The sequence below is a fragment of the Melanaphis sacchari genome, unplaced genomic scaffold, assembly GCF_002803265.2.
Source record: "Melanaphis sacchari strain LSU unplaced genomic scaffold, SCAv2.0 Contig105_pilon_pilon, whole genome shotgun sequence".
Lineage (NCBI taxonomy): Eukaryota > Metazoa > Arthropoda > Insecta > Hemiptera > Aphididae > Melanaphis > Melanaphis sacchari.
The window spans coordinates 852151-868082 of NW_020270395.1; the positions used below are offsets into that span (position 1 = coordinate 852151).

Consider the following 15932-nt stretch of genomic DNA (forward strand, 5'->3'; position numbering starts at 1 on the left):
CAGAAATAAACGTGAATTACCATCCTTCTAATGATAATAACTAATAAGTTAGATACCTGTAACCAATAACCATATTTAATGGAAAGGTTTATAGATAAAACCTTGATATAATGGAAATGGAAAATGGAACTACTAAAGTAGTAAGTATTAAGTATTAACTGACAACTGTCATTTAAATACCAATTATATTATCATATTATATGTTTATTTTATTGTTTTAATTTAAACGATTTAAAGTTTTAAGAAAGCTTGATTACTGTTTCATTAATTTTAACTTTTTCAAATTATGTATTTAAATTATAAATAATTTAACAAAAACTAAATACTTTGAGTGATTTGGTGTTATGTCAATATCAATGTTGGATGATTAAACAAAAACGACTGCGGGAAAGTTAGATTTTTTAGACTAATGCGATTGCTTAGACATTTTGATATATTATTTATTTATTTTTTTTGTAGTTTATTATTTTTATATATAACTACATAAGTTATAGTATTCATAAATCACAATTCACCAAATTTGTATTTCGTATTTCGTAATAGCTAAAAGCCATTACCTACATATTACTCAATACTTAGCAGGTATAAGCATCTTTAACTCATATGCTAGTAGTTATAAGATATTAATATTATATTATTGGAACAAGTTTAAAATAAAAAATTCTAATCTTTAAGTATAAAGTGGTAAACGTTAAACCAATTTACAAAACAAAGTTTATTTTAAGCCTTAATAACTTTGATTTAGTGTTTTTATTATTAATTAAGGTATATTATTCTGTGGTAATAGCCAATAAGTATAAATCACAACTTTAAGAAAAAATGTCGGACTCCAACTTTTCTAATTCAAATTATAAAAATGAGGTGAGTTCACATGCATTATTATTTATATTTTAGATTATATATAAACCAAAATAAATTAATCCAGTAATATTTTATTCACCCATTTTGCAAATTACATATTTAATATATTATAAATTGATACTTATAGTTTATATATTTTTTTATTGCACATAAACTATTTATCAGAAACTCCCCATATAAAACTTGAAATAGTTAAACTATTGTTAGATTCAATTAAGTCCTACTTCCTCTAGTTCGGTATTTATATGTTATGTACTATTATTATATATTTTAATCCATTAATAAATGCATTCAAAAATAAATATATTCTTGGATAAGTTTGATTTATTAAAAAATGTTAAGTTATAAAGAATAAAATGATTGATTATACAGTTTAAACATATTCATGAATATGATATGAATTAAAGTCAAATCTTAATTGTAAATAACTAATTTTTGTATAGAATTGTAGTTCAACTAATAACATTCTTCAATCACAAATTGAATGTCTGGACAACACTGCAGTTATAACTGACAACTATACTCTTTATGATGTCCTACAAAAATTTAAAGATCAAGTAAGGGTAATGGCTGCAAGAGTGAGTCAGTTAGATCAATGTATGAACCTTGTAAACAATCCAGCTGATCCATCTACACATCAAGAAGTACTTAAAATTAAAAAAAACATTATTAATGGCATTACCCATTTATTAAAGGAGACAAAACCTTTAAGTAACTAATAACATTTTTCTATTAAATATCATAATTTAATTAATGACCATGAAATATTTTTTAAAGATTACCCTAATTTCCAATCATTAAGTTCAGTAAAACTTTTAAAAACATATGAAAAGATATCTGCAGAATGTAAACTACTTCTGAATAACATTAAACAAGATAATGAGAATATTATTAAACGTACTGATCGGTAATTTAAATATTCTATGCATAATATTATATAATATGTACAGTGCTTAAATTAATATTTTTAAAATAAAAAATATTGTTCATAGGTTCAACAATTTATCAATATTTATGAAAGATTTCCAACAAGAATTAAACAAAATTGAAGCTCAAAATACTATAAGTACAGAAATGGAAACTGAAGTTGCCCGAGAATTCAAGGAATGCAAATCTGATATGGTAAATTAATTTATTATTATCTTTAACATGATATCACAGATTCTAAAATTAATAATAATCTCAGACCTAATCTCATACCCCTTAAAAAAAAACACAAAATATTACTATTCAATGAACAGATTGAAAATGGATTTTCAATAGGAGCTGAGGAGAACTTGGATATGTACTTTTAAAATAGTTTTTAAATGTTTAGATCTTTCATTGTGCACACATACATTATAATTTGAATTGTTTTAAACAGTAACACCACATTTGAATAGATCAAAACTCATATTAATCTTGACTTTAAAATTAAAATTGACCAAATTACCAGTATAAGATGGGTTTAAAATATACGGTTACACAGAAATTTAGATAATCATTAAATGATCGTCAAAAAATTCAGTTATTGAGTTGTTTAAATTAAGACTTTAATGTGTTATTTAGTAAATTTTGCTATTATAGCCATATTTTAAAAACAAATAGGCTTAAAAAAAAAAATTGATCTAAAGAAATACAAAAGAAAGAAATATTTAGTGTTTTAACTTTTAAAAGAAACACTGTATAATATAATAATAATTTTATGAGTTATTACTGACTAACGATATTTATTTTTATTTTCAGTATACATTGTTATCTCAAGTAGATCCTTCATCTACATTGAAAGAAATTTTAAGTGTAAGTTTATAATTATAAAATATAAATTCTAACATGACATTGATAATGAATTTGTACAATAATAATTCAAATCATCATAAATTTAATAATAATAAATATTTGTTAGGCATTTAATTTACTTAATGCATTAATATGTTTAAAGTTACTAGTGGAGTGTAATGATGAAGATGAAGACGATTGCTGGGTGGACCTTACAAATATGCCTCATTTAGTCTTGCAATGTCATAATCTGAAAAAGCAGGGATTCGTTTTACAAAATGAACAAAACAAATTTCTTTTTAAATTAAACATTTAAATATAAATTTTAGTTGAGTATTTTTTTTATTAACATGTTGAAAAGTAAAATATCTTATTATTTTTACCAAAACAAATTATTTTATATTTAATATATATTATTAATGTTGTATATACAAGTTTTTTATTATCATATTTTAGTATTTTACCATATATCTGTGTCAATACAAACTAGTAGTTAAAGAAAAGTTGGTATTATTTATTTTTCTTAATTGATGTTAAAAAATAATAATAATAACTATGAAATAAACCAACAATTAATTAATAAATTTAATGAAGACCCTAATTTTATTCATTTATTTATTTCTACTGCTTGGTTTATCTCATAAATATAATATCTATTGTATAAAATAACTTAATATATTCTTATTGTTAATCTTTATTACTTATTAAATCATACATCTAATTTTTACATATTATTCTTGTATTCTTATGTTAATACAATATATTATACCATTAAAATTACATATTCCCTGTTGGGTGTAAATTTATAAAATAAATAAACATCATTATTATCTGTATAAATTAAATTAACTATTAACTTATAATATGTACAGTAGATTATTATATAAAATGTTAAATTATATTTCATGCACTTGGTGAAAAATAAATTATCTTCAATTAATAAAATGTAGGTATATAATATCCAACAGTATATTTTTTAATAAGCATTTTAAATTAGAATTTTAATAAATTTCGTTAAATGTTTAAAATTTATACCTAAGGTTTAAAAATATAGTACAGTTTCTCATAATTCATGAGTTATTATTAAGTGCTGGAAATTAGAAGAAAAAATGGGTGAATGTAATTCCACAAATATTTTTTTAATGTAAAATAATGATTTCTTACTAAATTATTTTCTTACTTTTAAATAATTAAAAAACAAATAGTTATAAATAACCCTAATTTATATCATAAATAAATATACCTATCAGTACTTTATATGCCTGGTAGTTTTCAAAATATTTTGACTACTTTGTAAATATTTAACATTTTTGTTGTTATATTTTTTTCACATACCTAAGATTATCTATTTATTTTTGTTTTTACTATAATTACTTATACTTTTAATTTACTTTAAACTATGTATATGTATACAAAATATTCGATTTCCGTATTTTGAATATAAATTTTAAAAATCTTTTCTTAGTGCACCACTACCTACATTATTTTTGTTGTATGTTGTAATCATCTGTCAGATCATTTTTTATACTTACCTACAGATAATAAAGAATCAAAGACAACAATCGTCAATCTCGAAATATTTGTGTCAGATGAGATTTGTAGGTAGTTAGTAATTAGTATTAAGAAGTAACACAGATTTTCCAGTTACCACTTAGTTATGAATATCATATATGGACATATGGTTTCTAATTAGTACCACTGTAAGACATACTATTTACCTAAGGCGTGCGCATGGGTATGATCTATATGGCATAAATCGTAAACTCGTAGGTAACTAATCTGTATGAATATATTGAATGTTTAATTTGTTTAATTAAAATATCGATTTTTTAACTTTCTATAAATAATTATATTTTTATTTATTATTTACGCAGAGGCAGAATCCATGTTAAAATGATTAGAATTTAATATTATAACATGATACCTATAAAATTAAATTTTTTACTGTTATTACTACCTACTGTAGTCAGTAGTATTGTAACTAAATAACCATCGCCTAAACTGAATAGGTACTTACCTGTAATAAAAAATTGTACTAAATCTGTAACACTCTGTACACGTCTATGCTAAATAGTAAATACTACTAGCGTTTACTCGTTAAACGGCTGAAAATACTTGATATGTAAGTACTATTTTATAATGTAAAAAATAAATTAAATATTTTTAAAAAAGTTTATTTTGTTAAACAGTTAATATTTTTTATTTGCAAATGAAACAAGTGGTTTTTTCCTATGTGGTGGTCCTTAAAATTTCTCAGAAAGCCAAAAATAACCCATCTGCTGCTCCTACAAGAGAATACTATTGAAATTAAAACGTAGATTTTATATAGCAGTTATCAGGTCGGACATGTATAATTCAGAATGTTTGACAGTAGAAAAAATACATAACAGTGAATAAATGTAACAAAGAAACAATGTTTAAGTGAACTGTGGAATGTGGATTATCCCTCGTGTGATTATATAGGCTAGAATAATATAAATAAATAAATTTAAGGTACTTTAGTGGCTAGTGGCATCAATTGTATAAATTAATAATTATAGATAAAATGAGGGTGAACAGTTCCGAGTCGTTTGAGATGGTTTAGCATCAGATTACTATAGAGATAAATGCTTGTATGAATAAGGCCAGTAAGAGTGAAGTAGGTAGATCAGTGGATGAGCTTTGAGCTTTAAAAACGTGTAGGAAATAAAAGGTCAATCTCATTTAGTTGGTAACGAAGTGGAAGTTTATAAACTTATTAAGGTTTGAATCTACCAACAGGTAACGACTAACGACTAACGAGGTTACGAATAATACGAATTTATTACGAATCAAATATCAATGCGAGTCCACCTAGTATAGTCTGTGGATTACTTAGACCGTTACAACTTACAACCTCATATTCAACGAGACTTAATAATAGCAAATAATATGTTAAAATGTTGCCAACACTGTAATTATCATTATCATATTAGTTTTGATGTTTAGATAACGAAATTTTTAAAACATTAATTTTTCAAATAAATTCAAAACCGATGTAAATAAATGATATAATTATTTAATTGTTATTTATAATAATTAATTATTAACATTTATGTTTTACCTTTTACCTATTATTTATTAATAATTGTTACAATATTATTTAAGAATTGTAAACTATTAAGTTATCTATCCAAAATATATTTGACGTATTATATTTTTAATTTTAATTACATTAAATTATAAATGTTCACCTCACTATTTATTTAATATGGCAGAAGAAGTTATTATACTTAAGGATCTCAAACTAGTTCCAGATAAATATTACGATTACACACCAACTTTACGAAATTCAAAAACACCAATAGTCATTGATAATGGTAACTATATACATTTATAATTAATTAGAATTTATTTATAATAAATACCCATTTATTTTATCAGGTTCGTTTACTTGTAAAGCTGGGTGGGCAACATCTAATGCTCCAAATCTCATATTTAAAAATATATTAGCTCGCCCAAGAAAAGAACGAGGAAAAAAAGTAACAAGTTTATTAGTCATGTTGATTAAAGGTTTTTAATTTATTTTAAATGTATATTTAGGATGGCGAGACACTTATTGGAAATGATATAGCAAACATAGAAGCAGTCAGATTTCAGTTGAAATCACAATTTGATCGCAATGTAATAACACAATTTAATGTTCAAGAACAGATTTTTGATTACACTTTTTCACATTTGGGCATTGATACTAATGGTAGTATAAACCACCCAATTATAATAACAGAACCAGTTGCCAATCCTAATTATTCCCGGCTATGTAAATATTTTAACTGTTAGACAATGTGCTTGTGTTATACTTTTTAATATTGTTTTTCAGTAATGTCAGAGCTATTGTTTGAATGTTACCATGTTCCGGGCATTTGTTATGGGATAGACGGTTTATTCAGTTACCAACATAATGGTCTTAATGAAAAAACAGGACTCATTGTGAATTGTGGCCATCATACAACACATATTATACCTGTAATCAAAGGTATTCCTGATTTAATAAATAGTCGTCGAATTGATGTCGGCGGATATCATATAACATATTATTTACACAAACTTCTACAACTTAAATATCCGGCACATTATAATGCTATAACACCAAGCCGAGCCGAGGTATTTTATAACAATATGTATTTTAATAATAAAATACCATTACTTTAATTTAGGTTGACTATTATAAAAATAATATTTAAGGAGTTGCTTTATGAACACGGGTTTTTGGCGGTGCATTATACTGATGTATTAAAACAATGGTCAGATGCAGAGTATTATGATAGTAATGTGAAAAGAATACAACTTCCTTATTCTATGGCTGTTATTTTAACACCAGATCAACAACGAGACAAAAGAAGAGAAATGGCTAAAAAATTAGTAGAGATGAATGCTAGAAAAAGAGATGAAAAAGTAAAAATGTTTATGCTATTTATATTAGTTATATTTATAAATATAAAGTTACAAAATTTTGAAAAATGTTTTATAGTTAGCAGAAGACGAAGAACAAGTTCATCAATTATTAATGATCCGAGATATGATTGAAGATGGAGAACCTATTGAAGAAGTTAAAGTAAATATTCAAATAATTAGTATTTGATGACATTTTTTTCTTATCATGTAATCATGTTAAGAGTTTTGTGTCAAAATAGTCATTATATTGTTATTAAAGTTTCATGGCTTTATGCTGTGGGTTTTGGTTGCACAGTGATGGTATGTCACAGTCACACAATGGTAGTTTAGGAGCATAACATACCAGTTTGGAGTCATTTGTTTAAAAATACTATCCATGATTATTATTGCACTGAAAAATATTTTATAATTTATAGCGAATTAGATAACAAGTACAATGAGTTTAAAAAAGATGTTTGTACAAAAAAGGTATCTTATACTATTATGAAGTTTTAATTTAAGTTGTAGTGTGAGTACTACAAGTTTATTGTTTACCTAAGTGAATGTCTAATTAAAAAACTGAGTTTTCTATGGGAATTATTTTATTATTGAATATTAGTAAGATTTCTATAGATTTAATTTGCAAAAGTGGTTAAATTACTGAGTTTAAGATTGAATATTTCAACTCTCAGCAATATAAAGATTATAATTTTTAGTGTTTTAGTAAAGAAACTACCTTGAGTAATTACCAGCTTCTATAAGAAAAGTAACAGATAGTTTATTTCCTCGTAATACACTTCAAAAGTACTTTAAGAAAGGAATAAGTTATGTATAGGAGAGTGGAAGAGAATTGTATAAAAATTAGATCAGGCAAAATTGATCAAACACTTGAGCTACACTAAGAATTATTCTTATTCAAAAGAATTTTTTTACTATATTTAGGAGACAGTATTATAATATGGTTTTATTATTGTTTTAGCAATTGTGCCATTTGTGACATAAAAAAAAAAAAAAATTTAGCCTCTGTTGTCTAGGTTTTAATTTAACAAAAAAATTGTTTTTACTGTGTTCTACTTGAAGTAGTTTTTTCATATCAAATATACATTTTTCTAACAGTTTTTCTCTCTGGGTTTTAAATATATACATACAAAATTAAAGTATTTTATTGTTAAAAATGCATAAAATGTTTAATATTCTTATTTAAGATTTGAAAATTGAATACAAGATGCCTTCCTCTTATGTTGTTAATATAGTTATTAAAAAATAATAAAGATACATAGGAAACATTTATTTATAAGCATTTGAAAGTTTGAAATTCAATTTGTAGTTGGTCCAGTAGGTTACATAATAATATGTCAAATACCTTTATTTCTAACAACAAATTAGATGTTATATTTATTACAAGTTTAATTTTTTATGTTCTCAGGAAGTATTGAGATCTCATGGATTAAAAAATGAAAAGGATTTAAGAAAATTAATTACTGATCTTCAAACCAGAATTGATAGAGCAAAATCAAAAATTGCAGCTGCTTCTCATAATGCTTCCAATGTTGAAGAACACGTAACAGAAGAGCCTAAGTTAAGATTTTTTAAAAATAAGATTCAATTACCTAAAGAAGAGTCTATTTCAAAAGCTTGGCTTAAAGATATATATAAAAAAAGGCAAGATATAATTGATAAAAAAACTGTTAGAAAACAGCGTAGACAAGATATGGCTAAAAGAGGAACTGCTGCATCTTTAGAAAGAATGCGATTAATTAGCCAGTTAGCAAGGAAAGATAAAAGAGATGATGATTTTGGTAGTAGAGATGAAGACTGGGATGTTTACAAAGTTATAAATAAAGTAAGTTCAGTTTATTGTGGTAAGAATATTTTTTAATCTAATTTTTAGTCTGTAATAGCTAATAACAATTTTAATTTTTTAAGTATACTATTTTAGTTTATTTTTGACTGATATAAATTGTTTCGTATAATCATTGGATCGACTTATCTTTAGACATGCTTATTTATCAGTATTTTGGATCCAGGGCGTAATACAGCTCACCATCTTATATTTAACATATTGTATTTTTGTATTCTAAGTTAACATTAAGTAAAGATTTTTCTACATTTAATACATTACATTTTTATTCTTGCGTTGATACGAGAATCAACAAGTCGGGATGTAACAATATTCAATTATCTTAAGTTTAAAAATTTGACGTCTTTACTGATTTAATAACAGTATATTTATTTGAAATCAAAGCCCATAGATACAATCCTATGACTTGTTATAAATCTTTATATTAATCAAACTAATTAAATCCATAGGCATAAAAATACATTACTGGTAACATGCTAAATATTTGATAACTAATTTAAACATTCAATTTTATTGTAGTAATGTTTAAAAATGTTTTCTTTTTTTTTATATGAAATATACAATTATGTTAAAATGGTTTTTTTTTTTAAATTAGTGTATGGACAGGTAGTATATTATTATTAAAGTTGACTAATAAAAAAAGCCACTCAGTAATGACACTTTTTTTACTTGATTTCTATGTTTACAATAAGTAAAACAATATTTGTTATTTTATTTTTATTATAAAAAAGTTTCAAATGTAAATTTTAGGAAGGTGGTGATACTGATAGTGAGGAGGAACAAGAAAAAATTTCAGAGCTTGAAGAAGTTTTGCGATTTTATGATCCAACATTTGTTAGCTCTAACACCAATGAAGAACAAAATCCCAAAGAAGCTCATCAGTTACATTTTGGAATAGAACGGATGAGATGTACAGAAATTCTTTTCCAACCATCAATAATTGGTTGTGGTCAAGGTGGAATAAGTGATACTATAGAATTCATTTTAAAAAAATATGATGCCCAAACAGCTAATAATCTAGCAGAAAATGTGTTCTTAACTGGTGGTCCAACTAAACTACCTGCTTTCAAGGAACGAGTTTATAGAGAACTTCGGGAAATGAGACCATTAGAAACTAATATTAATGTAAAATTATCTGACTCCCCTATTTTAGATGCTTGGTTTGGTGCTAAGGAATTTGCTAATAAACAAGATTTTCATAAATATTTGCTTACACCTGAAATGTATGCTGAAATGGGTGGTGATTATTTTATAGAAAATTCTTGTTCCAATATATATTGTCCACTTCCTGAAGCTGTACAAGAACCTGAAGGTTTAAGTGAACTTAATACAGAAATTTAATTGTTTTAAAAATATTAAAATTAATATGTGATGTATCATTTATGTACAAAATCTATTTCTTGTAAATATTTTATAATTTTATATTATTTAGTATAGAGTTATTATAACAGGTATACAATAGTAAGTTTAAAAATAATGTACTTAATATGGTTTAATTTTATTGTGTATTTAATGTTTTGCAATTTAAATACATTTTCAATTGAACAAACAACTTTTTGTTATTATTGGTATTAAATAATAAATATATTATGTATTATAATGATAGAGAATTCAGTTAAGTATAAAAATACAAACATTATTCATTTACAATATCAATTATAATAAATTGTCTCTAGCATTGATAGACAATACACTATTTAAATAAAACAAGTTAGTTTCCTACTATTAAAATGTCTACAATCAGTCAATCCCGAAGTTGTAATTTTATATTTTTATATTATTTCCAATTAAATTTATCATTCTTGTAATTATGTATAAAACAATATAACATATCAAACTTGCCTAAAATAATTTTAAATTTAAATTTAAGAGGTTTATTAATGTGCCATCTTGGGATATATCTTGCCTACATAATATGCTGACTTTTAAATGCGCAACAGAGTAAATATGTATTAACCAAAACCAATTTTTAATTTTGTGTTATTAACTATTTTTTTAAAATAAAATTACGTTATAAAATTTAAAGCCTAAAAGTAAGAACATTTTCTATGACTTTATTTAGATTTTTTGCATTATTTTAATTTTTAAGTTAGTTTATAGGTGTGTATTCTTTCATTTATGATATATACTAATTATTCTGCCCTGTGGGTATAAATTGTGTAAGTACTGCAAAAAAAAAAAAAAAAGTTAATTTTTGAGTAAGAATGTAAAATACTGAAATTTGAAGAAGCTCATGAAGTCATAACTTTAAAATTGAAGTATTGTAAAAACCAACATAAATACACTGTTAATGTTTACTAGCCTCTTACTTTTTCAATAAATCTATTTATTTACCGTGTACTCATTTACACACCTATACAAAAAAACAATACATCATAATATCAATACATTTATCGCTCTGCTTAGAATTTAATAATTAAAATTCATAATAAATTTTGAACCCCTGTTATATACAGTAAAACTTTTTATTAGTCTACTGCTGGCATTAATTTCAAATTATAAAATATCAAGGCTAGAGTTGGAATAAAAATATTTAACATCTCGTGTTAATATTAATTATTATAAGACATAATATGATCAATGATGTAAGGAATATAGAAAATAATTTATAATGATATAATTGAACATGAAAAAAAATATATAAATAATTGTAATTTACAGATGAAACAACTATTTTTAAATAAAAAATTATATTGGTCATTTGTTTAAGGACTGCACTTGTTGAAAATAATATTACGTTTTTCTTTGATATTATTGAATACCTATGCGCCAGCAGACTAAGTAAAAAATGCAATTATATCGACGGTGATTAGACGTAGGTACTCTTTTTCAAAGGATAGTATTGTCTTGTCTTGTTGAATAGTGTTCAGTACATGCAATTGTACTAAATTTTTGAAAATATTATGAGTTTATACATGGTAATAATTTATATAATTTGATTTTTCTTTCATATTTTATTGTTTAATCTTATGCGTATATAAGGTAGAAGTTATACAAGATAATACATAATGTTGTTGAAATTAAATATGTAAGAAAAATATTAATTAATTTTTATATTTATGGTTTAATTTTTTCAATAATCATGCATTAGAATATTTCTTCTATTTTCAACGTACCTTTATTAAGTTTCAAAGTATTATCATCACAAATAAACACGTCTAATAAGTTGAAATAATAAAATAATTTATATAGATGAAGTAAAATAGGTAGAATTGTATATACCTACATTAGCCAATTTTCTCAAATGAGGAGTTTTTATAAAAAAGAATCAAAGTTTAGAAATGTTATTTTTTTTGAATTTTTGTTTCTAATCACAATAATTATATTAAATCTTGTAATGGATGGTTTAATTGAAGTCTATTTTAAAAATAATTTGGTTACATTTGTTAATGTTAGTGATAATGATAAGGCTTCAGCAATATTAGGTAAAATAACTGATGTTGGCAACCAGTTAAAAAAATATATACCCAAAAATAATTCTTTGGCATTATTGTGCTAGATCATCTGATGAAGTACGAGTATGTTGTCTAAAAATAAATATAAATTATGAACAACATACCTAAAAAAATATGTGGTCACTTCTAAATAATAAATAAAGAAGTAACAATTTTATTAATTTTATTATTATTTATTAATAACATTTATATTTAATAATTTAGTATATTAAACATGTTAATAATTATTATTTATGTATTGCCTTCTACATCATTAATTAAAAAATTACTTTTTAAAGTGACTGAATGTATGAAATATTGAAATGTATTGGATGCTGGAAACTGTTAAACGCATCTGAAAGCTGTAGGTTAGGATTGGCCCATGAGTCAAGATTGATGAGATAGAAATGATAGAATGGTAAACATCTTTGCATGATATGTTGGAGGTGCCACAGACCCATTCTTCATTCCATATTTACGGTGATCCTCAGGCGGGATAAACGAAATTCTTAAAGTAGTAGGGTCCACTTGGTTCGAAAAATCGATGTAAAATTGAGAAATCTATGACGGCGCTTAGTGGCGTTAAAAGAATTATATTTATAATGAATTGTGAGGCTTATTCCACCAATTCCCATTGTGGCTTATCCAAATGTAAAAAAAAAATACAAGTCTCCACTGTGGATAACTATATTGTGTACCTACTATTTAATATTATTTATTTAAATAAACAATGCTGCAGGAGAGGAAAGAGGGAGTAAAGCTCATTGAGTTCCTTTTTACGCAGCGGCTTAAAGTTTGAAAAAAGCATCTAGGAAATATTTGTACTTATTAAACCTAAGCATTTATTCTAAATTATAAAATTTTGATAAAATAATATAAATAAATTATAAGTTAAAAAATAAGTTCCGTAACTATGCTGTTCATAAATTCAGTATATGTGAATGTACCTCTTCGTTATTGATTTGATCACTGAATAATAACATTAATAACATTGTGTTGAATTTGAATTTAGTTCATACTAAAAACGATTTTGAGCGTAGACGTTCTGCCAGCCTATATTGTTAAATACATATTTGTATAAATATACATCAATTATTAATATTGCTATTATGGTAATTTATACCATCTATCCATCGCTTTTTTGGACGTCCTCTTGGTCTCTACCAAGAGAAATTAGGGATATCAAATTGGGAAGAAAAGTTACAAAATCGGGAAGAGTGGAGGGAGTTGTCGGTGGCGGCAAAAACTCTTGAAGAGTTGTGATGCCAATGAAGAAGATTATGGTAATTAATTATAATATTAATAATTTAGTGTAAATAAGCAATAGCTTAAAATTATTTTAAAAATTTTGAAAATGTTATGCTATATAATAAATTATAATAATATATACCTACGTAGTAATTTAAAGTTCCCATGAATGGTTTTGAAATACAACAAAATAACTAAAATTGTTATTTTTTGTTTAATAACTAATTTTATCAAAATTTAAATTTAAAATACCCGTAAAAAAAGTAAAAATTTACTTATGAGGACTTTTGTAACAAATTCTTAAATCAACACACATTTTGAGTTTTATAATTTTTCAACTAAACATAAATAATTTAAACATTTTTGGGATTTTGACAAATAAGTAATAAATATTATAAAATTCAAATTAAAATTTGAATAAATTCATAGTTGAGGAAAAATTGTGGATTCGTACTGAATACATGTTTATTAAACCACCCAGTAATTTTATAGTATACGGTATTCCAGTATTCCACATAGCCAGGTGACGACTCTTACATAAACCTGCCCTAAAGAAATAATCCAACACAAACGAAGCCTTCGTAAAATAATGTAAGATATATGTATATTTGTCACAGAATATCCTAAACTTATGTAATTACTATTGAGTATTAATATGAATTGTAATATTATATAATTGTAACGTGGCTGGGGAACCTAGTTACTATATTAGTTATCCAGGGAAGGTTTTCTGGTCCTTATGGATAAATTTTCCGTAGCTGGGGGGTTAGAACACGGTATGTGGGATCTTATCAATAAATAAAACACGTTTGGTTTATAAATCTCTGTTCAAAATATATTTTTGGTTTGTACTTAACAAAATGTAGATGGTGGTAAACAATCCCGGTGTTGGTGAGTTCATGTTTTTTGGTGAGTTCGTGTTTATTGCTGGTCAGTCTCGAACTGCCCTTTCGATAAACAGTGCGTATTGGCCACAGGCCTCACAATCATTAACAATGTTTATCTCAGCATAAATATCCCACTATTGCCTACTACGGAATTGACACATACATAGGTGTCATGTAACAATAATATATATTATTGTTACATAATGATTTAATTTGTATGAAATGTTTATTACTTATGTTTAGCGGAATCAGTTTACATCAGGGGCGTCATTTTAATTTTTTTCAGTTGTACAAGGTTTCAAGTCAGTTATTTTGAAATTTCACCAGACTATAATACCATATATCTATTTCCTATGTACATTATTATTTTCTATAAATACAAATGTTACGGACTACAATTTAAATGTTTTAAATGTTTTAATATTACAATAATATAATCAATAGCGATTGTTGAATTTTAATTTATCAGTTAATTTCCATTAAAATGTATCAGTTATTATTGTCAGCTAGACGTCGTAAAAACAATTAAAAATATGATTTATAGATCACGAACTATGGTTTCAAAAAATAATTGAACACGTGGTTTAGTATGATTAGCAACGGTTTTAGATTAATCTACAATGATAATTATCTCTTATTTTATACTTAATCATATACCTAGCTGTAGTTATATAGGTATATAATAATTATTGTAATGTTTATTGATCACTCAAATTAATCGATAGCATTCTATTTATTGTTTATTAATTTCAAATGTCAATAAAAACATAAAGTTTTAATTTAATTAAATAAATAATGATGCATGTTATTTCTGCAAACTAATTTGGATTATTTTAAAAGTAAGTGGTGCCACCACACAACCTGCTCACCTCTCCTAAAATGACGCCACCGACTCAGGTTGCATGTTGATGCAAGAATGTATCAATACATGAGAGTAAAAGATTGCGTCCCTGAGTGTATTTATAAATATAAGAATAAATAACTTAAAAAAAGGCAGGAAAGTGGGTACTACTCTACTGTGTATTAGGTGTCGAGTGGGTCACTGTTATGAGTGTGTTAAATTTGAATTCAATTATGTATCATTGTAAACAAAAAACAATTCTGAATGGAACCTATAGGTAATAAATTCATTTATTTTACATTCACGGAATACTGATAAACTTTTGTCCAAAAATATTGCGTTTATTTTATCATTAGTATTAAATTATTATAATAAAATATATTTTTACAATATATTATAACAGCTTGTTATATAATAACTCAAAATGTAATAACATATTTCTATAAATACCGTAAAATCTTTTTAAATTACAACAAAACAATTTTAACATTGTTATTAATTGATTAAATAAGTAATTTGGCCCAAATTTGAATTTCCAATACATACAAAACATTTTGTATCTACATTTGTATTTTTATAATTTTAAAAATACAAGAACAAACAATAGCTCTAACAATTATTTATCTTTTACTTTTAGTGAATATAACTTA

At 24.7% G+C, this 15932-nt stretch overlaps 2 protein-coding genes across 4 annotated transcripts; both read left to right on the forward strand.

Annotated features, from left to right (window-relative positions):
* Positions 1-249: 249 nt before the first annotated feature.
* LOC112602684 lies at positions 250-2966 on the forward strand. Of its 3 annotated transcripts, XM_025350903.1 has the most exons (8): positions 250-391; positions 460-582; positions 766-861; positions 1305-1572; positions 1639-1768; positions 1854-1983; positions 2587-2640; positions 2783-2966. In XM_025350903.1, exons 3-8 carry the CDS (start codon positions 820-822, stop codon positions 2933-2935), a joined length of 777 nt encoding a protein of 258 aa, XP_025206688.1. In that variant the 5' UTR covers positions 250-391; positions 460-582; positions 766-819; the 3' UTR covers positions 2936-2966. The 3 variants fall into 3 exon arrangements, with proteins under 3 accessions (XP_025206688.1, XP_025206680.1, XP_025206695.1); XM_025350895.1 differs by having other exon boundaries at positions 250-582; XM_025350910.1 differs by having other exon boundaries at positions 250-582; positions 788-861.
* Positions 2967-5799: 2833 nt separating this feature from the next.
* LOC112602919 (actin-related protein 5) lies at positions 5800-10355 on the forward strand. Its single transcript, XM_025351292.1, has 8 exons — positions 5800-5957; positions 6022-6119; positions 6181-6397; positions 6458-6741; positions 6823-7032; positions 7109-7192; positions 8438-8854; positions 9623-10355. Exons 1-8 carry the CDS (start codon positions 5849-5851, stop codon positions 10211-10213), a joined length of 2010 nt encoding a protein of 669 aa, XP_025207077.1. The 5' UTR covers positions 5800-5848; the 3' UTR covers positions 10214-10355.
* Positions 10356-15932: the final 5577 nt, after the last annotated feature.

Bases quoted from the DNA above. Each gene is read 5' to 3' on its own strand.
- LOC112602919 (XM_025351292.1), top strand. From the start codon at position 5,849: ATGGCAGAAGAAGTTATTATACTTAAGGATCTCAAACTAGTTCCAGAT. The intron at 6,398-6,457 runs GTAAATATTTTA...ATTGTTTTTCAG, and splicing joins TCCTAATTATTCCCGGCTAT to TAATGTCAGAGCTATTGTTT. The intron at 8,855-9,622 runs GTAAGTTCAGTT...TGTAAATTTTAG, and splicing joins TTTACAAAGTTATAAATAAA to GAAGGTGGTGATACTGATAG.
- LOC112602684 (XM_025350895.1), top strand. From the start codon at position 820: ATGTCGGACTCCAACTTTTCTAATTCAAATTATAAAAATGAG. The intron at 1,769-1,853 runs GTAATTTAAATA...TATTGTTCATAG, and splicing joins ATTATTAAACGTACTGATCG to GTTCAACAATTTATCAATAT. The intron at 2,641-2,782 runs GTAAGTTTATAA...ATATGTTTAAAG, and splicing joins CATTGAAAGAAATTTTAAGT to TTACTAGTGGAGTGTAATGA.